At 39.1% G+C, this 26,979-nt stretch overlaps 1 protein-coding gene across 17 annotated transcripts in view; it reads right to left on the reverse strand.

Annotated features, from left to right (window-relative positions):
• The window catches only part of plekha7b (pleckstrin homology domain containing, family A member 7b), a 135,048-nt gene that overhangs the window by 30,464 nt on the left and 77,605 nt on the right, over window positions 1-26,979 (reverse strand). For 13 of the 17 annotated variants that reach the window (XM_066700915.1, XM_066700914.1, XM_066700918.1 and 10 more), the window contains 7 exons: window positions 17,369-17,480; window positions 13,798-13,902; window positions 12,837-12,909; window positions 11,335-11,435; window positions 5,430-5,605; window positions 1,377-1,835; window positions 117-648 (listed from right to left, as the gene is read on the reverse strand). In XM_066700915.1, the coding sequence (XP_066557012.1) occupies window positions 117-648; window positions 1,377-1,835; window positions 5,430-5,605; window positions 11,335-11,435; window positions 12,837-12,909; window positions 13,798-13,902; window positions 17,369-17,480 (1,558 nt within the window). Of the gene's footprint in view, window positions 1-116; window positions 649-1,376; window positions 1,836-5,429; window positions 5,606-7,927; window positions 10,004-11,334; window positions 11,436-12,836; window positions 12,910-13,797; window positions 13,903-17,368; window positions 17,481-26,979 lie in introns of those variants that run through there. The other 4 variants (XM_066700916.1, XM_066700932.1, XM_066700930.1 and 1 more) reach the window with 3 other exon arrangements.

Below are 26,979 nucleotides of genomic sequence, written 5' to 3' on the forward strand. Positions count from 1 at the left end.
CAGGTAAGCAGCCGGTAACTGGACTGGAGAGAAGACGAGCGCAAACAGGGAGGCCTCCGGGACCAAGGCTGTGAAACACTGCTCTACACTGCCCCCCACCCCTGTCTGCTCCTTACCTTGGACACATGGGAGCGCACCCTGCGGGGGGAGCCTGCGGCGGGGATCTCCACAGCCGGCCGCTGGTCCAGGGGTCTCACCGTCACCCTGTCGGCGGGAGTGTGGGGTCTCCGTGGCGACAGGGTCTTGGGCGGGGGCCCGGGCGGAGGGATGTCGGAGGGGGAGGGCGGCACCGATATGGAGCGAGGGACTTCTAGGGTGACCTTGAGGGCGGCCGAGTCGGAGTAGTCGGGGGCACCGGCATAGATGGGCGCGGTGGGGCTGCCGTGTTTGAATTGCTGCCGCTGCTGCCACTCGAACAGCTGCCACACCATGCCCTCCTTGGTGGCCATGCGCTCCTCCGTTGACATGCGGAAGTGGCTGAGCCGATCGTGGGCGTACTTGTAGTCGCTGGGCAGGTTGCGCGCGGCTGGGGGGGGGCTGCCCGGGGGCTGCCGGGCATTCTTTGGCAAGGTCTGGTAGGTATCTGCCGTGCTCGGGGGCTGCAGGGGAGGGGTCCGGCGGGGGAGAGTCTGCTCCGAGGCGGGAAGGCTGCAGTCACACAGTGGGGAGAGAGGGGGCTTTAACAGGCAGCTGGAGTTATCCAAGTGTAAGCAATCAACTTGTGTTAAACCTATAGAAATATACCAGGAAGAATGGCTGTGACTAGAATCGCTAGTCTGCTCTCAGGAAGCTGTTACACAGGTAAAAGCTACAGGAAAACCAAAAGTGGTTGCCTCTCTCAGAGAATGAAAAAAAAGCATGTAGAAAAAATTTGAAAGATTTTGAAAGGATAAATTATCCAAACATTTTGACATTCTCTCCCAGTTGGCAGCAGCTCTTCTGTATGACCAGCAGGGGGTGCTATGGTATTAAACTCAGGAGCTGATCACACTGAGCCAGTTTTATGTGGAACACTTTCTCTATTTTTACTACTATATGTATTATATGGCTCCAGAGGGCACTGGTTGATAATTTATTAATTTCCATATTATTTACATTCGTTTCCATACAATTCAGATCAGTGGGAACTTATATCTACCTATAAGCTGTATTGTTCAACGTTTGCAATTTCCAACATGAACAACTTTTCAAAGAACAATCCATTTGCATTCCAGTTTCCTAACAACTATGAGAGAACCAACCATATTTGAAAAATAAATATATATACAGTACACCCAAGTGCTGAAAATCTTTCATTGAAACCAGAGAAACTGGCTTAAGAATTTGTCAACCGTCATCCTTGAAAGGTGGACAGTACATGTTTGGCAGTTACTGACCTCTTGGGGTCTCCTTTCTGCAGCTTCACCCAGTGCTCCACCTGGGCCAGGTTGGTCTTCCTCTGCACATGTTTCTCGGTGTCTGTGCGCGGGACGAATCCCCTCTTGTACGCCGTGTTGCCATTCTGCTCCACTGGCACCGGCGTGGGCACCAGGCCATTCCTCTGAGCAGTGTGTGTGCGAGAGGAGCTGGTTGCCTCTGGGGAGAGTATGTCGCCCTCCCCTGCGGGGGCTGGGGACTTGCTCTTGGCCTTGGCCTTGCCCTCCAGTGTGTCCTTCCGGAATCCATACCTCTCCTCGTCTTCGCGCTCCTTGCGGATCTCCTCGCGTTTCTCGAAGCCGAATGTATCGTCACCGGCCCGCTCCAGCCGGTGCAGAACCTCAGGCTGGGGGACGCTCTTGTAGGAGTTGATGTGGTTGGTCTGAGGAACTGCCTGTTTCTCAGCCTTCTCTGCTTCTCTGTAAGGATAAGCACCGATTTCAAGCCACTAAGCTTCCTCTGACACATTTCACCTGCATAGCAGTTGACCAGACTGACAATTCACAGATATTCTACGCAAGCACTCAAACCATTTACAAAACCTGGAACATTTCTGCAGGGATTTATTTCAGCCAGTCAGATAAGGGTTAATACACATATCCTCTGTATCAGGCTATAACAGACAAGTGCAATTTACTTTTAAGGGTGAAATATTATGCCTATATTAAAAGATATTTCTATCCAGCTCTGAAAACTGAAAAGCTATAAACTGTTCAATTAACCGACAGTGCTGCCAAATGTAATTTTTCACTTGACTAATATAGAAATGCGAAGATAAGGAATGACACGGCCGATAAAATTTGGCACAAAAGCAACAAAAGGATTCTCTCCACGTTCATTCCCACACATTGTAAGAGATATTATTTCCCTTATCTGAGTCTAAAAGATTAAATGTCTTGTATGAATTGAAAATGGCTAATTAAAAAGATAAGGATAGCTTGTGGCAGTCTATATACCTGAAGATTATTATAAGCTCTCATCCTAGGATTTTAAATCATGTTTGCCCCTTCAACCAAGTAATAATTACAGGTTCTATAACACCTGACATTAAAAGATGCACCATAAGTCACAGGTTCATTTTGGAGTTTCCCAGGGTTTCATGAGGTTGTGCTCTCATTCACATTTTGCAACAGGTAATAATCAAACATGTAATCACTTAAAACCAAAGACAGAAAGCTAGAATTAAGGAAAACAGACCATTTAAAAAATCTTAAAGTATATGCCTGTGTTAAAGGCTACATATACATGAGTCCTGCTGTATGAGCCAATTCAGAAGTGGTTTCTTAAAACAGTGTAACTATTTTGAAACTAGTTATGTTGTCACTGGCTTTTCAATTCGGTTTTCTAAAGGTAGAATTTAGGATTTGTGTTAAGTTTACTGTTAACGGCTATACATTTGATAGGCTTAGGGTAGGTAAAGGTTTCGATTTGGAGAAAGATTTATAGTTTAAAGATGGTAAAGTAAATAGGTGTCATGCAGTCTTTTGATGAATTGAGGGTTCAGATCATTGCATTACCATTGCCTAAACCTAGTCTGAACCCTTAAATTAAGTGTAGTGCAAAATATAGTTGAACCACAAATTACATGACCAAATCATGTATGAAACATCTTTCCAGTCTGATCTGTGAATTAAAGCATATTTTATCCACCAAACTAACTAGAATTCTATGAAGAGTAAACATCCATATTTCACCATTTTATTGTCCATTTTGTCAAGGTCTAGCATCCCTGGATGTGGTAGATATACATTTTCTAGCAGAGGTATCTTCTTCTGCTTTCCATTTAGATGTGAAATTACCTGGATGACACAATATTAAACTTACACCTTACATCACAGTAATGGGAAAATCCACCACCAGCACACTGGCTGTACTGAGAGCCTATAAAAGCGCAGGACCTGAAATCAATCCTAGTAAGTCACAAGAGTCTGCCGGGCCCCATGTATGTCATGTGTACAGTGTGTGAGGAGGAAATGTAAAGGGTAACAAACATTCAGGAAGTAAAGTTTCAGTTAAAGTCAGTTAAAGTCTCAGATTGTAGAATTCCTTTGAGTCCTGCATTTGCATAATTTAAAAAAAAACCTACTATTTGTTATTGGGGTTCAGGTGTCATGACGGTTATTTTTCATTATAATTCAGCTTGGAGATAGATGGTGTGCAGTTTAGGAGCTGACAGAGAAGCTGGAGCATCAAATAACCCCTAGATGGAGCCCGTTAATTAAGAGATGATATACTGTGTGTTTTTGCAACAGAAGGGTAATATATCCTGCAAGACAGATAATGACAACAGAAGTCTGGCAGGTATCAATTAATGGAGGAAGGGTGAATAAAGAAGAAAAAATAAAACATGAAAACAGCAGAGGGGGTGGGGAATTAATTTCACCAAAACAAACTTTGTTTTTAAGATGTACTTTTTCCTACTATTGGCCCAATAAAAGCTTGCTTAATTTGAATATATTTTATTAAAGAATTAATGCATTTTCCTTTTTAAATAAGTGTTTTCCCATCTTCTATGTTCAAGCTATCAATACAACCTCCCACCCAACCACCCCCCAAAAAAATAAGTATTAAATACATAAAATAGTGGCCCCACTGCCAGTGACCCTGAATTCATCCCTGCGCTCTGTGACTAACTTACTGCTTTGTTGCTCAGTTCTCAAACAAAGTATTTGAGAAACTGGAAGGGAGTCAGTTGGCAGCTGAATAAACCATGTAGTCGCACAACAGCCTGCCGCAGTGCTCAGATTTCCTGATAGCTGCAGTCCCCAAGCCAGGGGATTGCTGGACCTGCATTGTAAAGCTGGCAGAACAGCTATGTCACATACCTACAGGAATTATTTAAGAGAGAAGTCATTTTAACAGCTCAACTGCTGCTCTCTTCTGTGAGCAGTAAAATTACATCTGTAATTGTCTCTTTGGGTCAAAGTCAAAGTTAAATTATTCTTCAGAGAAGGGGGTAGTAAATGGATGTCCGCTCTGTGATCTCTGTGTGAGAAACAATGCGTGAAGATGAGATTAAAATCACACCCTGTCAATGAAACCCCTATTATTCATGATAGGAATTACCTATCATTTACCTATTTAGCTGACCCACACATAAACAAGCACTAGTATTCAATTCCCAGGGATGGGACAAGCAGCCTCTGTGAATCCCAGCCCATTTTCACAGAGAAAATACCTGAGTGTTGGCACTAGATTCTCTCGCATTGCATTTCTGACACCGGCCACAGAAAAGGGGGAAAATAAAAACACTGCACAAGCACAAACTGATCGCTGGTCTGACGTCATCAGAAAAAAGTGAAAAAAGGAAAAAGAAAAGCTGAGAACACGTGGTCTGTTAAACGGCTAATTTCCACACAAAATCAAAGCTCTGCTAGATGTCACCACACAGCTTAATTGGGGGGAGGGGGGTGTAATGAGATACCGGAAAGGATAAGCTACAGAGCATATGAAGCAATACATACTCAAGAAAACAAAGGTAGATACGTTTTCCAGACATGCCACCCAAAAACAGAAACATTTCGGTCAATGCACTGGTTAGATTTCGGCTACTGCTCACTGTAATGCATCTAAGCAGCCCACATACAATAAAGCTAAACCAATGAAAAATGCAGGCTTGCAAATATTGACCCATTCAATACACACCAAGTGGCTTTTTCCACTGACACAGCGACTGATTTTATTCTGTGTTAACTTTTTGTCTTTGTTCCTCTTAATCAGTTACACTCTTTTATGTGTCTCTTTTTTTTTTTGCTTATGCAAGGACAGCAGTTACTGGAGCAGAAAATTAAGACCCAAAGTGAGTCAAAATTTGTTAGCAGAGGGAGGGAGGGTCGGGAAGGGCTTGTGGTCACACAGCAGTTTCTTCAGTCCTTGCTGTGGCATTTTACCCAGAGTGAAGAAATAAAGATATTAAAATACTTACGTGCTTATTCAATGCAGAATGTATGCCTTATCAAGCAAAAAAAAAAAAAATGCACGTAGGGTCAAAACAACAAAGCCCTCTGACTAACCTTTTCAACGTGTGAGTTTGCATTAGTGCCGCCTGGTTCATGGCTCTGATCCAGCCATTCATGTCTTCCTGTGTATCCGCACTGAAGTAATATGTTCTCATCCCATAATGCTCTGCCTGGGAGCCAATAACAGAGTTCTTATTATAAATATAAGAACGCATTCCTGTATGGGTAGCCTGCAACAAAACAGAATTTCATCAGCATACATGGGACACATCTCAATGAACAAAAGAACTTGGACAGCATAATTCAAAGCATAATATTATTATTATTATTATTATTATTATTATTATTATTATTATTATTATTATTATTATATCATATTCCAAAGGTATTGCTAAGACATTCCTCAAAAATACCAATAGAACACACTTTAAATCTCATGCAAAAGCCTCCACTTGAAATCTTTTAGTTTTATTGCAAAATGTCCTCCATATCCTTGCATTTTCATTCAATATTTGTATTTATGTCAATCTTCATCTTTGAAATGTAAGCATTTTTCACAGAACGCCATACACCACCAAGCTTTATTTTGAGTGTTGATTAATACCAAAGTATTTTTTTAATGTTATTCTCCAAATTAAAAACCTACAACCTACAGAAGTGACATGTGCTTGCACTTATAAAAGCCAGACATTTCTGTTGTAAACCTGGAGTTAGGGTCCCTTAATCCACATAAAATTACCATTTACCTTTATAAGAGCTCTCCTTAATTAAAACATATGGTTCTTTTATCTAGGAAACAAAAACGGTAATCTGTAGGTTACACAGTGAACATTAAATTAGAGCTAGCATGAAGTGCACCACTGCAGTTCTCAATGCTGAAGGACTGCATAACAGTGCACCCCAAATAATCTTCCCAGGTTTGCCACTTAGCAAATCAAATCCAATATTTCTCAACAACGTTCATGCTAAAGCTTCTTACCTCGTGCCTTCATGTCTAAAGGTCAAAAAAATTGGCTCTGTTCTTAAACTGCATTCCCCTTCTGTTACCCTAAATCTGTGTCCAAACCAAGCTGCTAGAACTAATCTGCACACACTGGAGGGCTGACAGGCACTGACAGCCAGTCGCTTTATCAGAGACCAGGTCAGCACTTTTGCACAGTTCCACCCAGATACAATTAAATGAAATCGACCCTCGAAAGACAGATCCAGTTATATTTCAGTATTTCTTCCGCAAGTGGGGTTCATTCCGTGCGTCTGTTCCCACGGTGGGAATTTGGGGTAGGGCAATATAAGATGCTTTCTTATTTGAGAAGTCTCGAAATAAGGAATACTCTGACTTGGCCTGATCAGGAAGCACGCATTTATGCTGTGGTAAAAAAAATACAAAAGAAAAGCAAAAACTTTGGTCACTTTGGTCATTTTTTGTTACTTTGTCACTCAAATAAGTACAGCCCCATCGTCTCTGTATTTGTGCTAGGACAGATGAAAAAGTAATCTATAATCATACTTGGCTTTCCCCAACACAATGTGTGTTTTGATAGAGCAAAGTCTACTTAATCTTGTGCAGTGGTTCCAACATGATCTCAACAGCCTCCCCTTGGAAACTGCTGAGCTTGACATCCAATGCAAACACCCAGCCCCAACCAGACAGGCCACAAAAAAGCTTCTTTAAATCTTAAATACAATATAAAACAACAAGCTCTGGGTTTAAACTGAATCCTACACCTTACAATATATTCCTGCAAAGCTTCTCACCTCCAAAGAAAAACAAAAACACGGAGGAAAACGTGACACTTACACATCTAAAACTGTGAATTATCTGAAGCTTTCTGTGTGAAAAGTTGCTGTGATAATTGTAGCACATGGGAAAACCCAGAGTGAAAAGTAAGACTAATAATAGTTTGGGGAAGTTAGGACTTTGTTCAGCCTGTGTGAGCATACCTGAGATATAAGATGAATAAATCTGCATCTAAGCGCGTGCTACGTTACCTCATACCACATCACTGCTGGAAACAAGGAAGGAACTACACAGCTATCAGGGGCAGCAGGGGCCTAGTTTGTGAGGGACAACAAGATGCTAATGCTAAATGAATGGTGACACTTCTACATCAAGGCCTGAACCAACAGATACACTAATAAGAAAAAATAAATCACTGCGATTTGTCTGCCCTGTTCAGCATGAAAAAAAAGATACTAATGCAGAAGTACTATATAAATTAATCTCTAAATCAATGTGATGTTTAAAGTTAGAAACCACTGATTTACACTCTCACACATCCCATGCCAGAAATTAGCAAGTAGGAGTTTGTTTCTGGATGGCTTTTAATACAATGCAATGCTTAATTACATATTAGTTATGAGTAGTTTCCCCAAATATTCCAGAAATAAGAAAAACAGACTACTTTTTTCCTTGTCTGAAATCAGGGGTAAAAAAAAAAAAAAAAAAACACACACAAAAATAATAATAAATTAAAGCTAATGACTGAAATTAAAAACATGATTCTTGAACTGCAATATGCAACTGTGAAAACAATGACAAAAAGAGAAAATACCTATTCGTGCATGGAGTTGCCTTTATTTTTCAGGAAGGCCTTTCTGGAAGAACGGACTCTCTCCCCACAGTGTACAAAAACAGCAGACCCAGAGGGTCAAAGGGCGAGAACAGACCAATAGGAACGAGAGAAGGACAAAGAGTTGAGAAAACAGAGAAGTGGTTGGTCACAAGCCTACTGGTAAACAATGTCACATTCTGTGGCTCTACTTGGGCTGCAAGTGTCAGTAAGACGAATAAGCAGACAGTTAGCGACAACACACACAGCGCACAAAACAAAAACTAAAATTGGGACGAGACAGACAAAACATTTGAGAACAAAGGTTAACACACAGCCAGAAAATGGGACTGGGTGGGGTAGCTCGATGCTGCTCTCGTTTCTTGCGGGGGTTAAAGGGTTTGCCTATTCAGGCAGGTTAACTGCAGGTGCTGAAATGCAGGCCAGAGTAGGACAGTTATTTCATATTTTCCCATCTTTGTAATGAAATCCCGCTTCACGGAAACACAAGCTGTTCTTTGTGCTCTTGTCTGTCCCCCCCTCCCCTTCTCAAATCCCAGCTGAATTTAACAGCCAGGGATATGCAAGCAGGCTGCTCAATAAGCTATTTCTTTGATAAGGGATTAGGAAATAAGAAGTGCTTACAGTGGTTCTGCTGCCAATTTAAGCCTGTCCGCTGAAAATCACAATAGACATTTTAATGTTAAACCCCCATGAACACAATTTCCAGGAACCACAATTCCAGCTAACATAATACTTCCAGAATATGAATCAACATTGGGAAAAGATCAGTCACTATAATAACAAACTCCACAGACACAGAGCATCGGCTAGTTAAGAAGTGCATAAAAGCCACCTGTTCCAGTTGAATATTAGCCTTTATATAAAGCACAATTACTTGTCCAGCACCAAGTAAAGTTCCTACATTCATAGGCAATGCTGTACTAGTGGGCTCTACAGCATCCCTATTACATACTGTAGTTGCAAGAGAGCATGTTTTATATAATAAATACAAGAAGTAAGTATATGATTGTTGTTATCCTGGTCCTAATATTATGATACCAGTTAAACTGAAGAAATGTATTACATTATAGTAAAAAATCATATACAGGAAGTAGAAAACCTGAAGCAAAGAACTGAACCGATTGAATGAAAGCTTGAACCACTATATAACTGGTGCATCAAAATACCAATATATTGCTTGTACTGAAGCTTAATTTGCACAAATTTATAAATGCCGCTTTCCATTTGAAAGAGTTTCCATGCCTATTAAAGACAGCACCAAGAAAGGGAAATTCTGTGGCTTTTTAGAACTGAAACATCTGTCCTATGGGCGTATAAGCCATACCCATAAGGGATATTTTTAAATAAAACTGTTCAAATTTAATTGACAAATTCCCAAATCATATTCTAGGTTCAGATTCAGACCACAATGTTCAGGGCAGCGACCTCCAAAACTCTCATCCTTAAACGAAACTGACACCAGGGACTTCTCTTGGACTTGCCCACCCTTTTTCTGTCAGTCTCTCGGGCGACTGGTGACAGGAGCACACAGACAGACCGGCACAAAAGAACCTTCAACATCCTCCCAGAGAGAGGGGGGGCGGGGGTTCAACCAGAAATGCTTGACAGAGCGAAAGCAGGCACACCACTGGCCGATTACGAAGCACGTAGACTGGCAATACACTTTTGCAAGATGAAGTATCATGCAGTTTGGGCACTGTACAAAGCCTGTATCTGCACACTGAGACGAGTGAAGCAGAAAGAGAGATGGCATGTCAGGCTGGCAGAATATTTAAGTGTGCTGGGAATCAGCATTGCTTTCATTTGCAACACCCTTCAAGGATCCACGAAACAAATCGCTGTCCTCAAAAGGCATTGATTACAACTGCCAATTCATGTTAGAGTAAAATGCAGCTATGCTGGCCAGCAATTAGTTAGGGTCAGCCCAAACATGGTTGCACACCAACTTATTAGTACATTGTTTCTAACTGAATAGAAAAATCTCACTAAAACCATATGCATTATAACCATATTTACAATGCAATGAATAATACAAAAAAAAAAAAAACACTAAACATTTTGAACAATGTTGTTTACCAAATAATCTAGTCACAATTTGCTAGCCTGCAGGTTAAAATGAGAGCAGGGGACTAATGAAACTGTGATCCACAGATTTACTTGCAAGCAATAAAACATGTATTGAATCAGAGAAGATATCAGCATTTCAGAAATACCATCAAGTAAATGGCATCTTTTACTCCCAGGACCCTGAGAGATAAGTGATAGCAATCACAGTTTCCCCCATCTTAGCTCTACATGTCATTTACTTTAGTTATGTACCAAGGGCTTTGTAAAAATTGAATAAAAATCAGTGGCTATGAGTTTCTGAGGATTTTTCCACAAGATTTTCAACTTCAAGGCTTCTTTTTGTTTTAACTAAACCATTTAGTGGAGTGATGCATCTATAGTTATTTTCTCCAATTGGAATTGACAATATAGAAATCCTCTAGCACTTACACAAACATGCTTTTATTGAGATAAAATTGTCCCATATAGAGTCCTATTCATGTACTTATAAATGCATTTTGATATATTAACAATACTTCTGTTCGTCAACAGTGATATAAATATACTCTTTTTTTTTTGGGGGGGGGGGGGTGCCCACGCAATTTTTGATGTTCAGTAGCTCTTCATGCCATGCCTCTATGCAAAGTAGACTAATGGAATCAAGGGGCACAAAGTGAGGACCACTTAATGAGGTCTCTGACTCTCCGGTGTCACTTCAGCGACGCACAGAATTGGAACTCTGTCATGTCTATGGTTCCACTGTACTGTTCAATGTGGTAATTATGACAATGATGAGAACAACACCATGACATTTCACATACAGTACAGATAATCAACTTTTCACAAAGGAAGACAATTCTCTGGATTGGTTTAGTTGTTTAAAATAAAGGTAGTTGTTTTTCTCCAGTATGTTCACTATTTAGCAGCAGTCCATCAATAATTTAAGAAGAGTAAAATAAATGAATAACAATACTAATAGTTTGAACTGAGTAATATTTTAACTGGTCTATGCTAACAGACAGATTTTGCTTCTGTCACTTCTGCTCTCTGCACAAACTCCACTTGTCAAATCAAAATCTAGGACTTAATTGAGAAAGTCACGTAATTCACCATGAAGGAGCGTAGTGTAACTTTCAGGTGGGTGCCCATAATCACTATATTCAGCCCATGAAAGAGGCTGCAGTATAATAAACTGGGGACAATACAGCAGCACTGCAGCTTAACAGGGGCCTGTCAGACACCTATGGGCAGGCTGCTTGCTTTAAGATAAATCTGTGTTACAGCAACACAGACACACTAGTGAAATTAATCTAAAGCTGTGAAAGAACAAAATGCCATACCTTGAATGCGTACTTGCGGCTGATATGGTCTTCGGGCTCCACTGAAGAAATAACATAGCTGGGCAATGGGATGCTGCCCAGAACGGCTTCTTCTCTACTGTCTGTGTGAAATGGGAAAGAAAAAAAAAACATCCCTATCATTCATGTCTTATCCTCTGTAGGAACATTACAGTCCTTGATTTAAAAATAAGGAAAAACACTCTTTTGCTGTGGTGTTTTAGGGCTTTGCTTGGGCATTGTGTGTGGACGGCAGAAGGATGGATTAAAGTATAATTGGTTAAAAGTAATTCAAGGTTCTTTCAAGGGGACATTCTCCATATGGTGCCAGAACTTTTATCTATCCCTGTTGTGCTGCGGATGGAAGAGCAAAACTGCAGACAAAAGAGTGGTAAAATGAAAACAGATTGCTCTATATCTTATTACATTATTATGTTGCTCTCCAGATGATGAGCTATTCGTGCAGCCTCCACAGCTTTAAAGTAAAAAAAAAAAAAAAAAAAAGGCCAAAGTCACAGTCATACAGGGATTTGTAGATGGGGAAATTTACACTAACAAAGCATTCAGTCCCACCTCAAACCCTTGAGGTTTGTTGGTACAGCCACCAATATACCAAGCACCACACACTATAGATCATATGCAAACACATCCCAAACAGTACTGAAATTGTCTATTCAAAATATATGTCAGTTCCCATTTCTCCATACAGTTGTCCTTAATTGCTTGCAAAAACAAAAACAAAAAACCTGACACCATACCAAAAGCAATACAGTAAACTGGGTACACATTTACAAGCCTGTGATTAAACTCCTTAAGAAAAATGTTGTCTTCTCAATTTTGGTTTTTAACATTCAATCTCAAAAAAAACAAAATAAGTTTTTAGAAATGTATTCCAGCCACGTTGAGGGCGCCCATAAAAGATTCCTCAAAGGCAATGACAAGGATTTGTTTTGTTTTCAATTCTGGAGATGAGAGAAAACCGAAGCTATGCAAGGGAAGTGTACGAGGGTGCAATCCTTCACTCGGCGCATATTTATCCCACCTAGGTAAACATCATGCTATGGGGTGCTTTCACCGACTCTGAATAGCACAGCCTTCTCATCATAATAATTTGGAAATCAGTTTGTATTAAGTACAGGGAAATGTTTAACAGATCATGGCGCAGAACAAAGATCATCAATGCAGACTGATGCTGGGACTGTTAACAAACCCCAGTGATTAAGGAGACAAGCCTCTTTTTAATCTGCTCATGCAAGTCTAAATCCATTTGTATTGATACTTATTCTTAAAGGTTAATTAGTTGCTAGTCTAATTCGACTACATCACACCCCTACCGCAGGTTTCTCTGTCACTGTGTATGTACACAACTGTACTAACACTCAGCGATTCATCACAAAGCAAAATGAAAACTACTTCTGACACTTATAACAATAACTTTAAATGTTTCTTCCGCATTGAAAATGTTCAGTGTGTTTTCCATTTCCAATTAGTCCTGTACCACTCACCTTTATAATAAAACAAGCAGTAATCGGCCAACACAAACCATTTTCTCTTCCAGAGTCGCATTCCAGAGCTGTCCTATAAGCACAAACACATGTATTTTTAGCTTGCCTTGGCTTCAATTGCTTTTTAATGACAAACATTAGCATGGGAAAAGCAGTTTCTGAAAAGGAAAGAATTAAAACTCAGACACCCAAAAAGTAATTGAGTCCACAATAATTGGACTTGCCGATTTTTTTTATTTTTATTTTATTTTATATAGGCCATCTTCTCATTAGAAGCCCACCTGGGAATTCCTTATTAAGTCAGTTATTGAGATTTCATTAGCACTCCACAATGCTGTGTAGTCTTCTAACGAAACAAACCTTTACACAAGTTTGAATTATTCTCTGTGAATTACTATCTACGTCAGTGTTTTAAGACGTACAAACTTGTCTGTAAAAAAATAAAATAGTGAGGCATCAGCTGAGCACAGATTTTTTAAAACAAAGCTCAGTGCTGGGTTTAGATGAAGCCAGGAGACTGGGTTTGTTTAGTTTGTTTTTCTAAGAATACTTTGCAACTCGTCCAAAGACATCGTGTTGTGTGATCGCTTTACAAGAATTCGGCTGCAACTTATCCAAGGTGACTTCCCTCTCTCATACGTCCGTTGCTTGCCAAACGAGTGACAGCCACTCTTGCTTTATAATGAGAATCAAGACAACTCAGTCTGTGTGTGTGTGTGTGTGTGTGTGTGTGAGAATCATTAATCAGACAGACATCCATGGGGCCATAGCTTATATCAGGAGCTGTTGTCAGTAGAATGCACATAAACTCATTTGTTTAGTGCCACTGTGTAATTTATTGCTACTAGACAGTCATCACTTGGCCATTGTGGCCCAGCACCCATTAATATCCAGGGGGGCACTAATTGGCATTGCAGGAGGATCAGGCCCTGGCTTACTGTAAGCTCATTAATGGTCTTACCTGTTTATAGAGCCAGCCTCTCACCACAACAGGCACATTTGGATTCCTCTTGATGGCATGATCTCTCTTCCCAAAGCTGTGGACTTTACTGCTGGATTTGGAGCCCTGGAATAATTGTACAACATGCAGATAATATAAATGGCTTATTTAAAATACAACATCTGTTTACCAGGTGGCCTGCCATCTACACTGCAACTCATCTTCACACCTAAGCTGCTGTGACTTGCCTGAAACATGAAGCACTTAGCAAGATAGAAAGGACAATATAATAATTATAATAATAGAACCATAGAACAAAGCAGACTAAATGTACACTGGTCTGGTCTTGACATGAAAACAGAAGCTGATATGGCACTATAGCTTTTGACAACCATTGTATTCCTCCAGATCCCTCTCCATATGTTGGATGAATCATTAGGAAAATATTGAGCACAGGGAAACCTTGCTTCTGGCGATTGCATAACCAGTTATCTTCCATTTACTAATTTCAATACATCACTTCTCTATCCTCAAATGACTGACCAAAGTATTATGCATTTAATCTCAGCAAGCCTTTGTCACCAAACCTGTCAGAAAAACTTCCATACTAATTATGAGGACTGGGACAAGTGAAGCAAGAACATACAGTTAGTTAAATAAGTTGCCTGTTTTTCAATGCAAGGTTAAAATCCCTCCCACCATTCTAATAAATGAATGCCACTATATTTTATCAAGAGTATATAAACTCATACAAACTTATGAGAAGTGTGAGCATGGGTGGGTGGGGTGGGGTGGGGATAAATTCTGCCTACTTCAGCAGGGAAGAAACATCTATAGTACTTGCTGCCAGCAAACTGGAATACAGCCAAAAATCTATACATGGAAACCAATTATTAAAATGTTTTTCACTTACACAAATGGTCTCCCATTACTGAAATCTGCAGTAACAGAGCCAAAAATCATTGAGATTTCACGAGGCACTAGACCTGCTTACACCATTGACAGGTCTTTATTATAAATCCAGTGTAAGTGGTTGGCTTTTCAGGAGCCTAAAGACACGCTGGGCTTTCAGGGTGACACATTCTAATGATCTGTTCCAGAAGTGGTATGAGAATAAGTTTAAGCCATCTTAAGGTCTTAAATTGATGTCATATTTTGGAGAAACAGAATTTTGTGCTCTCTCTTTCTGCCTATAGGCAAATTAAATTAAATATGCTTATCAAAAAAATAGCTTCATAATATGCACTAAACCTTAGTGTAGTCAGGAAAGAGGTCTCCTGAGAAGCTTATTTCAGCACTTTGTGAATATCACATTTAATAAATACTCTAAAGTCTTCATTGTGTGTGAAGGTGGGAGAAAAAAAAATACAATTACTGCTGTAAAGGATTACTGTGCAATATGAATTTATAATAACTTTAATAAATTAGTCTGTACAACAGAAGTATGCAACCATGCACAAAATAATAAAAGTTATGAATGTAGTTTAACAATAAATAACTGAGAACATTTCATTTTCAATGTTCCAATTTACGATTCCATTTTCTGAAGTGACTTTGAAATGGTAGTCTCCCATCTGATATCAGATTTGCAGAACTCGTATATTAAGTCAGTTATTGGGAAACTTTTAAAACATGAAATATATAAAGGTCACATGTAAAAATATAATTGCAATGAATATGAAATCAATAATAATAAGGTACCAAGATAAATATTAAGAAAAATTAAGTGACTAAATGTGGCATTGTTTACATTCCTCCATTCCTCAGATAGGACTTGTTGCCCTCGATTGATATTGCATTCCTCACTTTAGTGTCTCTGTACCGGAAAATTCAAGTTCTCCAAAGGTGATAGGAGATAATATGACTAATGTGCCATCATCTAGTGCTATAATGTTTAATCAAAGTCAGGGGACAACTGTTGATTGAACATATGGCTGTTCTGGAGCCTGGTGCAATCTGTTCTTGAGAAAGCTGATATGATGCTGACTCATAATGTCACTCATAAAAACAGCCATCACTGCATACTGGAACTTGCTCCATAAGCGGCCCAGCAGCGCACATAAACGCAGCCATGTGGCGACACTATCCGCACACGTGGGAGGATGAGGAGGCAGGTGGGAGCTGGTCTTTCATGCCCGTGGCCCAGGCTGGTCGAGAGATCGGTGCCACTGGCTACACCTGGAACATCACTCGTGTCAGGAGTGACAGCATATGAGCAGTCTGACTTGAGTGCTGTCAAAACCAGGGGCTGGCAGGAGATCAAGGGCAGTGGCAAGCCAGTGGCAGCTGCCGGGGGCAAGAGTGGGACAAGAAGAGGGTCTGACTGTAAATTAACAGTAAAAGACAGATCGTATGGACTCCATCAACATGCTGCAGGCAGGGTCGTCTGCTCATTAAGCTGCCAATTGAGGTGTTCAAGTGTTTGTGTCAACACCTAAGCTTATGAGGGAGAGCAAAGACAGTGAAACATTCTGGAAATAACGGAGAGATCAGAAAGTTGGAACATCTGACAGTTGATGGAAAATTACTTTGTGTGTGTCTGTCTGTGCGTGTGTGTCTCTGCATGTGCGCGTGTGCGTGTCTCTCCTGTGGAACTACTGATTAGTCCATATTTGCATTTGTAATGTTTAATATAAGCAGGTGAAGGATTAAATAGTATACTACTACAATAAAATCTCAAACAAATTTCTCATTTCCACAGGGCTTAGAATGGTATATTTTAAGTGAATTTGTTTAAAAGGAGCTTATACTAACTTGCACATGCTGTGGAAATCATGAGAAAGCTAACAGGAAGTTAAAAATACACTGATGTTCCACAGATATAATACTTTATTTAGTTATTTTAACACAGAATTACAAAAAAATAATTTCTAGTAGAGTGTAAGATGATTAAACCCTATTTTAGGCCAAATCAAAATGAGCTTTAATTCAAACAATACAGTACCAGTACAGGGCTGCAAGCTGTGTACTTGTAACTAATCTCCACAGTCATTTATCACTGTAAGTATAATATGTCAGTGGTGATGCATGACTGTAGAAATAGCACAGGGCTTCCTTGGTTATTTTGTTGTTGTTTTTTAAGCTGACTACAAACCTGATGAATGTTTCAAAACTGGAAATAAACTAGAAATAGAATGGTAGCCTCATGCACCTGTACACTGCTGATGAATGGTTAAGACTGCAGTGCACAATAAATACTCATCTGTATAAAACAATATATATGGTGAACCTTATGGAATCTTAAAATGAGCACATGCTTTCACCCACTGCAATGAGGGCTAATTGAAACTATATTTCCTACTATTCTAGAAATTCTTGTAAAACCTTGACTTCTTAAATTGAAATCTGATCCATTTTGGTCAGCAAAATATACATTTTAAATTGCACAACCAGAGGGTAAATAAAATCAAATAAAGCAAATTGCCAGCTACGATAAAGTGTTTAATAAGCTTTAAATCAGTTTAGCAAACTAAACACAATTAAAATATTCCTGCAATATCTATATCAAGGACAAACAAACTTGAAGACATTAATTAGAACAACTTGGTGACATTAATTAAATCTTACACTGATGCCAAAATTAAATTCTCACCTTTGACCCTGAGGTGGTGTCCACAGTGGATGAAGTGACAGCTGTTGATGACTCGCTGACCATACTTGAAGGTCTTTGACTTGACTGTTGCTTGGACATGTGTGAATTTGGCCTTGGGAAACAAATACATTTGTTTACGTTACAGGATGTAGTCACACATTTTTAATTAATATGAAGTCCGTTTCTCCTCAACTACTACACAAAAAATAATGGCTAGTTTAAATCACCCACAATATACTAGATGAAATCTGAATGCTTAAGCAATGATGTACAATCCCTGCCTTGGTATGCTGGATAATATTATCAGTTTGTTTGTTCTATAGTACAGGCAAGCTGTAGGTTTTAGTAATTCCAAAAGAGCTCTTCTAATATTTGCCTCCAGAACAACCTTATTTTTTAATGGACAACTGTTTCAAGATTTTGAAAGTTATTATTAGTTAAAATTCAGTTTTATAATGTAGCTATAATTAGGCTACAATGTGCACTTCTAAGGACACTCAATATATTTCCAGATGAGGTGAATAGTATTGCGAGTATAAAGCACTGGGATATAAAGTGATGGTCATGAGTGTTGGCTTTTTATCAAACCACAGGCAAGTGCAGTCTCATAAACGCAGGACTGGAAAAGGGTTTTTTGTGAGCTTGATTAAGCCATATAATTAAATTTTATGAATTAAGGATGTTACACTCCTTATCCCTATACTCACACAAATACAGAGATTAGTAGATAGTTTAACATACCGCACAGTTTTTTCTAAGGTAGTGGACTTTCGTCTAGTGTTTCACAACCAATGTGCCATCAAGAATGTTTTAAGCCATGTGAAAAGAAATTGCTCTAATACACGATTCCTAATGTCATCTGTATCCCTTAATAGACATTTAGCAATAAGCCCAATAAATAAAATGTAGAATCTCCATGCTGAACTGTAGTACTGCATTGAAAGGTTTGGTAAACATTGCTTAAGCTTTCTCTCTTGAAGGTGTGGATTTTGCAGTGTGACTTCAGTCATGCATTCAGTTAGACTGAAGTTTTCAGTTTCACTGGTACATTAAATTACATTATGACATTATAACACATCCACCACCACACTTAAAAGGGCCAGTATGGTGACAGTAAATCAAGGTATAGCCTAGTGTGAATATTTAACAATTTCCTCCCCCAACAAGAATGTTTCCTTTCACAAACATTATTGAAATAGGAAATCAATAAATAACCAGACTCGCACAGACCACCCCTTCTCTAAAGGTTATCTACAGCACATGAAAGATTATGTTTACATTTATCACCAACAGAAACCTAGAGGGGAATTCTTGGAACAAATGGAAGAATGGAACATAGGAAAAAAAATAAAAAGCTGAGAAACAGCTTGACCCAACAAAAGACTAATTCCTTTGACAGGCTGTGAGATCCATAGCACTGAGGGAAAGGAATACTCCCTGATGCAAAGGCCATCCTCCTCCTTTTCACAGGTTGTAAGCGCTTTCGTGGCAGCCAAGCTCTTAAATAAATATGTATATATAAGGGATTAAATACAAATCCCTACATAAATCCCTATTGCTTGTTGGTTTGCTATATTATACCATTCATTGAGCAAGTCTCACTGTTCTGAGGCATACAATATGTCAAAAGGCCAGGGGGCCATCGGATATCAAATCACCCTAGACCATCTCTTTCAGAATTCAATTAAATTAACTGAAAAAATCTCGGTAATACAGACATCTTTAAGGTCTTAAACAGTAACAGTTAAAGCTAATGATCGTTGAATATTCAAGATTAGTGGGTCCTTGAAAGACCAGGCTCAATCATGTGTAAGACCTACAAACAGAAATGCAGAGCCCCTAGACATTTGTTATTCCTCTGAAAGACAGATTATGTACTATACAGCTCCTGTGTGAGCTAGTTCACCATAATAAAACACATGAGAGTTTTGAATTAGGTAAAAGATAGAGGCTTTTAATATTAAAATCCCTTTCACCGGCTACCACACAGAGGTTCTTAGAAGCAGGTCAATGTTTTCAAAAACACTCACTGTACAAACTGTGAATGTAAGTTGAATAGCTTCTCAAAACAGACTGTGCTTTAATAATAAACTAGTGACTGAATGTTTGGTCAAATGTATACTAGTTAACATAGGGACAGTGGCTGCTCTTGTTTATCTGCACCAAATGCAACATAGGCACACAGGGACAAACACACACACAGCACAAAGTAGTTTCTTCACATTGTACCAGATTGTCCCAAAGTATTAAACCCACTATGCAACCATTCAAACTATTATATAAAAAAAAAAAAAAAAAAAGTAATTTCAGTGCTGCTCCCCTGCCCACCCCCAAAGTGGTCTGTGGTGACAGAGAAGACAGTTCACAGCACAAGGCCACTTTGCGGAGCACGGAATTCAGCTGGGAAACGGCCAGCTTCAAGTGGACAGCATCATCAAGCTTTTCCTGCAAGGCTGAAGCATTTGCTCTGGCCCTGGCAACAGACCATGCTTTCACAGTCCCAGAGGACACTGTCAATGCCACGGAGCTTCCAAGCTTGTGAGTTTGCAGCCCCTAAGGTTTACTACATTCTCTCACAAGAGCGAAAAAGTATTATTTCATAAAACTCACTGGCCTTTAAAGTATCTGTTTGACTACACTTGCACTAACATGCACAAAAGTGAAAAGAAAGATTATTTTCTGTTCAAACAATAATTGATAATAATTGATAATAATAATTCGTTTCAGCTGCAAGGTTTAATCTTCCAGAAAGGCGACAAAATTAAATTCCGCTAATACAAGTTTTTTAGTTATTTGTATTATTGATAATTTTTCTCCATGCTGTATCTGCTGTAGACAATCTCTTCTATTTTGGTTCATAGATATCAGCAAGAAATATTTTCTTGTCTCCAAAGAGAATATATTTAAGATCCATGCATGACAACGAAATGTTACACTATGATGCTTTAAAATACACAGAGGAATAAGGGAGCATTCCCTGTTAATTAATCCTTATTGCTTGTCTCGAAAAAACGAGTCACAATTCTATAAAATCATAATTTCTGATAAATCTATTCCACTGTAAACCAATGTAGCCAAAGTTTAAATGATGCATGTCTGCTGAATATTAATTGACAGACTGCAGAAATAGTATCAGTCATGAGTCAAGAGACCTTTGGGAGCCACAGTTCAAGATGTTTTTCTGACAGCAGTGTTATAACATTCAACCTCAGGAATTCCTGTGACTCATACTTTGAATTTGAATTCCTACTGGGAGGTCAATGAACTCTGACCTTTTATGTTGACACAAACTGAACACCACTGTCCAACAGATACGTGAAATGGATCCTCCCAATTGGGGGGGAATAAAATAAAAATTAAGATAACTCAAAAGGCAATTAGGACTTGGATTGAAAGAGACAGTGATCAGTGAAAGTACTCCCAGGTTTAAATCAGAAGCACATCTCTTTCATAGTGTGCCTAATTGGCTCATAAGAGTTTGGCTCATACCTTGGACATAGGGCTGCGAATACCATTTTTAATGAAAACAACTTTACACTAAATACACACTCTCACTTTGACTTGGACTCAGGCTTTAAAATTACTTGTCATGGGACTCCTACCAGCCCATCTGTTTACGGAGAGATTACTCATTGACAAAAACGCACTCGCATACTACAACGGAAGAAAAATAAATAAATAAATAAATAAATAAATAAAACAAGTGGATTGCGATCTTCCTCATTATCGTTGTTTAAACTGTCAATACAATCTCCTTTCAAGTCCCTGGTTCATCTGCAAAGAGTTTGTCAGGAGAGTAAGGGAGTAAGCACCCTCAGCAGAGTAACAGACCGATGACAGGAACACTCAATGCTTCACACAGCAGAGGAATTATTTTAAAAGAGTTCAAATCAGTGAGATCGTTTACTGAAGATTGCCAACATTTTACAGAATTTTACAAGACATAATTGTAGTCATAACCAGATGTAAATTCAAAAGTTCATACAAAATTAAACTGTAATAAATATCACTTGTATGGATTACTTACTGTAGATAGTAAGAGAATATCTGTAATTGACGAGTCCGCATTTTTAAGTTGTGCAAGTGGCAGGTGACCCAATCCATCCATAAAAATATAGGATTAACAGAGCCGCACACCCTGTTAATCTAAAAAAAGTTAGAACTATTGAGAAAGCAAAGCAGTTCAATTCCTTCTCTCTCAGAAATCAACACAGCAAAAACAAAAGTGTTTCAGGCAACAAAACTTTGGATGACCCATCACCTCTTGGGACCAAGTTACCAAGCAAAAGTCAGAAACAACTTATTTTCATGACCACAGGCATCTTAACATTGTATTTTACGAAACATGATTCACTGCCAAACACTGAGCATTGTTCTCCATCGGCAACGCATGTGAGGAGTGTCTTTTCCTGTGGAGCGCTAGGTGTTCCTGTGAAGTACCGGACGCAGAATGAGAGCTAGGAGTGTGAGCTTTCATTAGTGAAATTCCAGCTGTTTGCAAAATAGATTAAAGAGGAATGACAGAAAAGCATGGCTGCTGACCAGCACAAATCTAATCACTCTTTTTTTCTCCCCAACTGCCATTTCTAGTATATGTATTTTTCTAAATATCCTTTAAAATGGGGATGTAAAGAGGAGTTTTCCCTGAGAAGAGGGCAAGAGAGAACTGTCAGGTGGACAATGATGAACTGAAATTCCAGGCACTGCGCTAACTGGGGCATCACCTGGGAGGAATGAAAACACAGCTGCCCCTCCTCCTCTCATCACACACTGTACTGCTGTCGTGCAATCCCAGCTTGCAGGGCTTTTTCTTTACTGCTCCTTCACAACATTTGCTGAACAGAAAGACAATGCCCATGACATCAGTTCTCAAATGAAGAACTTATCCTTATCAGTGGCATCCGTTATTTTTATTATTTATTTAAATTGAGCCATCTTTAGGCTGTACCTCTTTAATGAAATGAGAAAGAATGTGTAAATGCATTCTGAAAACCAAATTTGAGGACCAAAAAATGTAAGTGACAATTAAAATTAAAAAAGCTACAGGACATCTCTATAAACATTTACCATGTAATTTCTTGGTCACAAAAGGGGATTATGGTTCCCCCAACCCCTCCAATTTCATATAAAATAAAAATCAAATTTAAAAAATGCATACATTGCTGTTTATAGGCAAAAATATTCTACTATTTTTTTTTTTTTTTTTTTTATTGGGAGAATTAATCTTGATCTTCCTTCTAAATTAAACAAACTTTTAAAATGCTTTTAAAAATCAGAAAAATCACTGACAGGCGACCATTAATTAAACTTCCGCAGTTGTAAACGCCATTGGCTATAATGACAGGTAGGGTAACACACTGTTCTTTCCTGAGAAGAAAATAATTCACAGGAGTGCCGTCTTATTCCCTTGTTTTGGTATTTATCACATCGCTTCCTGGTTTCAGCATTTGTTTAAAAGGTGGAAAGCTCTGGCAGGTTTATATCTTTGTATATCCACCTTCTGCCATGGAGAAATAGTGAGGCAAAACGATCACCTAATCATTGTCATCCAGGCTGCTGTGTGGCGATAACGACCACATGAATCCTGAAACAGTGTATTCTTTGTGGTGGCAAGAGAATGCAATAGCAGTTAATGGATGAGGAACATTACAAAGTAAAATTATGAGATAGACCACCAGAGCAAATTATAGTCCCTCAATTAGTTGAAGTTTCTAAGAATTAAGAAAATACAGCAGACGTGTTGAACTAAAATACCTCATTCCATAGGCAGCAGCATGCGGAGACGCTATGGGGTGCAGTGGCTCTGAACAATGCTGCCAAATTATCGAGAGGGAGTGTGGGGGGTGCTGATGGACTGTCAGGGAGGGTGGAGAGGGCACTTGGGACTGTGAGGACAAAAGCTACAGTGGCTCATGCCACCCCTGACCCCCTCCGTACGTCCCTGCCCTTAGGCCTTCATATCTAAGAGAACAAACCAGAAACATGTTGCCCATGGAGATAAGTCTTATTAAAATCCAAACAAATTTCTGGTACCATGATCCAGTTCCATATTTCATTGGTAACTTTGTATCACAATTATGGAATACAAACACCAGAAGAGCCATTTGAAGTTTACCTATTACAAATACTCTGACAGGTATCCACAGAGCTCGCTCTAAAAATCTCTCATTTTCTATCCATTCACACTGTTTTGAAGGCACAGATCAACTGTCAATAAACAAAGCCAATTGCAAAAAATGTGAAGGTTACATCTTCTAAACATTTTCTGTGTGGCTTGACAATGGTTGTTGGGAATTTGATGAGGGGGAAAAAAAGAACAGATTTTACATCTGCTCAGGTTTAATGAGAAAATTAAACAAAACCTTCTGTAAAAACCCAATCCTTGAATTACCAACACCACTTACTGAAATGAAATTAGAGCTGTACAACATAAAAATGTTTAAAGTGCCATATTATGTAGCACATATCACTTCTGCAATGTGCAAAAGCATCCTCTTGTGTTTTACAAAACTATTTGCTATTTTAGCTATCTGCTATGTTTATTTGTATCTCTTCAAGAAGACAATATGGAGGTAAAGGGTAAGCAAAACAATTAAACACAAATAATAACAATGTTGTCAAATCATGGCCAGAGGGATGGGAGACTAAATTTGCAAGCTTCTTTCCTTATTCTTTTTGGTATGGTTTGATTAGAGTGGTTAAATTACTACAAAAGCTGGCTTGTTTTCAAGTAAAAACCCAGAGCAAAAAGGGGCTGACTGACATACAAATGTATCCAAAGAGGACAAATGCTGGATAAAACAGTGCTTCATGTGTGTTTCTTTGTTGGCATGTCTGTCTTTTCTGTCAATATTAAATAAAATCATAAACAGCCTTGACAGAGACATATGCTGAAACTTTTGGCCTTTCCTTTAACAGAGAGCCATGGTGAGTACCCTGGACAGGCTGCTGTCAGAGCACAACTCTGAACATAAATCACAGGGCACTGCGAGCAGGAAGCCTATTTTCCTATTATGTCTCAGAGTCCCAGGTGTTTGAAATCGACACTCCTGCTGCCATAGTAACAATAAGCAAAGAGGAGGCCAAGTCCGGACGCTGCTATCTGTGGACGAGGGGCTGATTTGAATTGCTTGCGTGGTTCTCAGACATCAGTTACTGCAGCTGTTAAGACAAGTAATTTGAAAAACAAGATGATATATAAAAATAGTAGATGACAACAGTCACCAGCCACTCAAAACTGTCGCTAAGTCTTCACACTTCAGCTACTTATGCGCCTGCAAACCGCAAACATTTAATCCCTTAAAAGCCAGCCATGTAACAGTAATTAGGCAAGGATGGGGTTTCATAGGCTTTCACACTATCAATAAATCTTAAAGTGAGGGACTGTGTTGCTGTATCTTCATTTTCTTCATTAAGTCCCCCCCGCCTTGTTCCATCAGTCTACTTTATCTATAGCACGTCTCTGCACCTGACACATTTGTCTCGCATTTAGGTTAATAAGCCTGTATTTATCTAGCAAGCACTAGAGGTCCTGTTTAAGACCACAAGGGTTTTCTGTCACATTAGTTATATTTGATAGCCAAAGCTCACATAGTACCATTAATGGACAGAATCAATTCAGAATTAACAATGTTTTTTCACATAGGATACTCCATTTATCAGAACTCCTGCTCTGTGGCAGCTGATCTAATTAATCCTGGTCCTTTTTATATTTTTCAATAAAATTGGCTTTAAGGATAAGAATCATATTAGGACCGTGGTTTGTCTTGCTTTATTATTATTCAGTTTAGAGCTTTATGGTAAACTAATATTAAAGTAATTTCCTTCACCTTAAATGACAAAAAGGAGGAGGCAGTAGAAATTAAATATAGTGAAATATATGGGCTTGATTTTCATGCCTACCCAGCTATAAATATACATAATAATCTGAACTGAGTTAGTAAATATAGTGCTCTATGCTATTCTGTCATAGCTTTTCTTTATATTTAATATTTGCTGGAAGGTCCCAATTTTGTTTTTTTTAATTATTGTTTTTAATAACAAGAAAATGCCATTTTAACAAGCCACTTTAAAAACAGCTTGCTACCATTTCCAGTCAGAATGGTTATGAAAAATAATAATGGCATTTTAGATTCATCAGACTGCCTTCAATATTTATCTGATTATAAAACAATTTGTAAATTATTATTTTACAGCAGATGGAATATTATAAGTCTTGTTCATGTCTCTTGAGTTCATTTAGTGGAGTCTTAGTGAAATAATTATGTTGCACGAAGCCGAGGCAGTTAATTAATTGAAGAAACAAAATGTAATCTTTGATCTAGAAAGATTTCAATGACAAGGAAATAACTCATAAATGTGCCTTTTGTGGTGACTTGTTCTCAAAGTGCCTGATTCCATTACAGAGACTACATTATCTCAGAGACAGTAGAGTGTAAAGTATTTCTCCATGTTGTTGGGAAATAAACTTTTAAGTGAAGAATACTACCCTAAGGGGGAGGGGGGCAGTGCTGTTACCATGGGACCTCAGAGCACATTTTAGTTTAACAAAGCTACCTGCTGGCTATTGTACATGTCATACAAGCAGCCCTTCATATTTACAGCTTGTATATAAACCCACACATACATACAGGGTATACCTTGCCTCTCCATTGTGCACATACTATTGTTGGAAATAGGCAAGAGAAGCAGTTAAAAGAAAGCACTCCTCTGGGGCTTTTGGGAATCCTCCCATGGACCTGTGCAAAGTTATGAAGAGCTGAGAAGAGATGTTATAGAAGGATGTGTGCCAATGCATGTATGCTACCCTTGAACACTAATTAATCGCTCCCATTTTACGAAGCAAACAGACCTATCCTCTCACAGGTCTGTTCATCAGTAATTGTCACACAGTCTGCAGCTTATGTCAGTATTCCTTTATAGCTTAAACTGTGCTGCTTTGGGAGTACACATGTTGATCCTTGGGTGAGGTTTAAAAACCTCTCTGTGTTGGGCCTGGGGGGTATATGAAGCTTTCATCACCATCCACATGTCTGATCCCACAGCTAAATTGTCCTTTAGTGGAGTTTCAGTTGTTCATGGCAGCTGCTGGTAATTTAGACTGGAAGCTAGTAGTCACTGGAGAGGGACGAGCTAACAAGTGTCCCCTGGGAAATAACCCCCCCCCACCCTCCTCCCACCCTCCTCCCACCCTCCTCCTCCATGTAGGTCTGTACAGGACTGACACAGCTGCACCCTGGAGAGCCCACAGCAGGTTAATGAAATGTGCTATCTTTATCATCTCCAAAGGGTACCTTTGCATTTCTGCAGTTAGAGAAGTTTAACTCAAGTCCAGAAACAAATTCTCTTCATTCAGTCTAATAAATGTGCTATTGTTGCCACTTCTACTATAGCTACCACAGCTATTACTGCAAATTTCTAATCACAATAATAATCTAACCACTGTTATTGAAAGGCAGTCACAATATACTGTGCTGAATATAGGCTACACAATGTGGCAAAATTAAAGTAGGTAGTTCACATATAGCAGCAGATGCACATACTTTAAACTGTCAATTATGTGCAGTTTGCTATGCTATTGTTGTTCTCTGCAAAACATCACTTCCAGAGCC

This window comes from Amia ocellicauda, chromosome 4 (assembly GCF_036373705.1).
Source record: "Amia ocellicauda isolate fAmiCal2 chromosome 4, fAmiCal2.hap1, whole genome shotgun sequence".
NCBI lineage: Eukaryota > Metazoa > Chordata > Actinopteri > Amiiformes > Amiidae > Amia > Amia ocellicauda.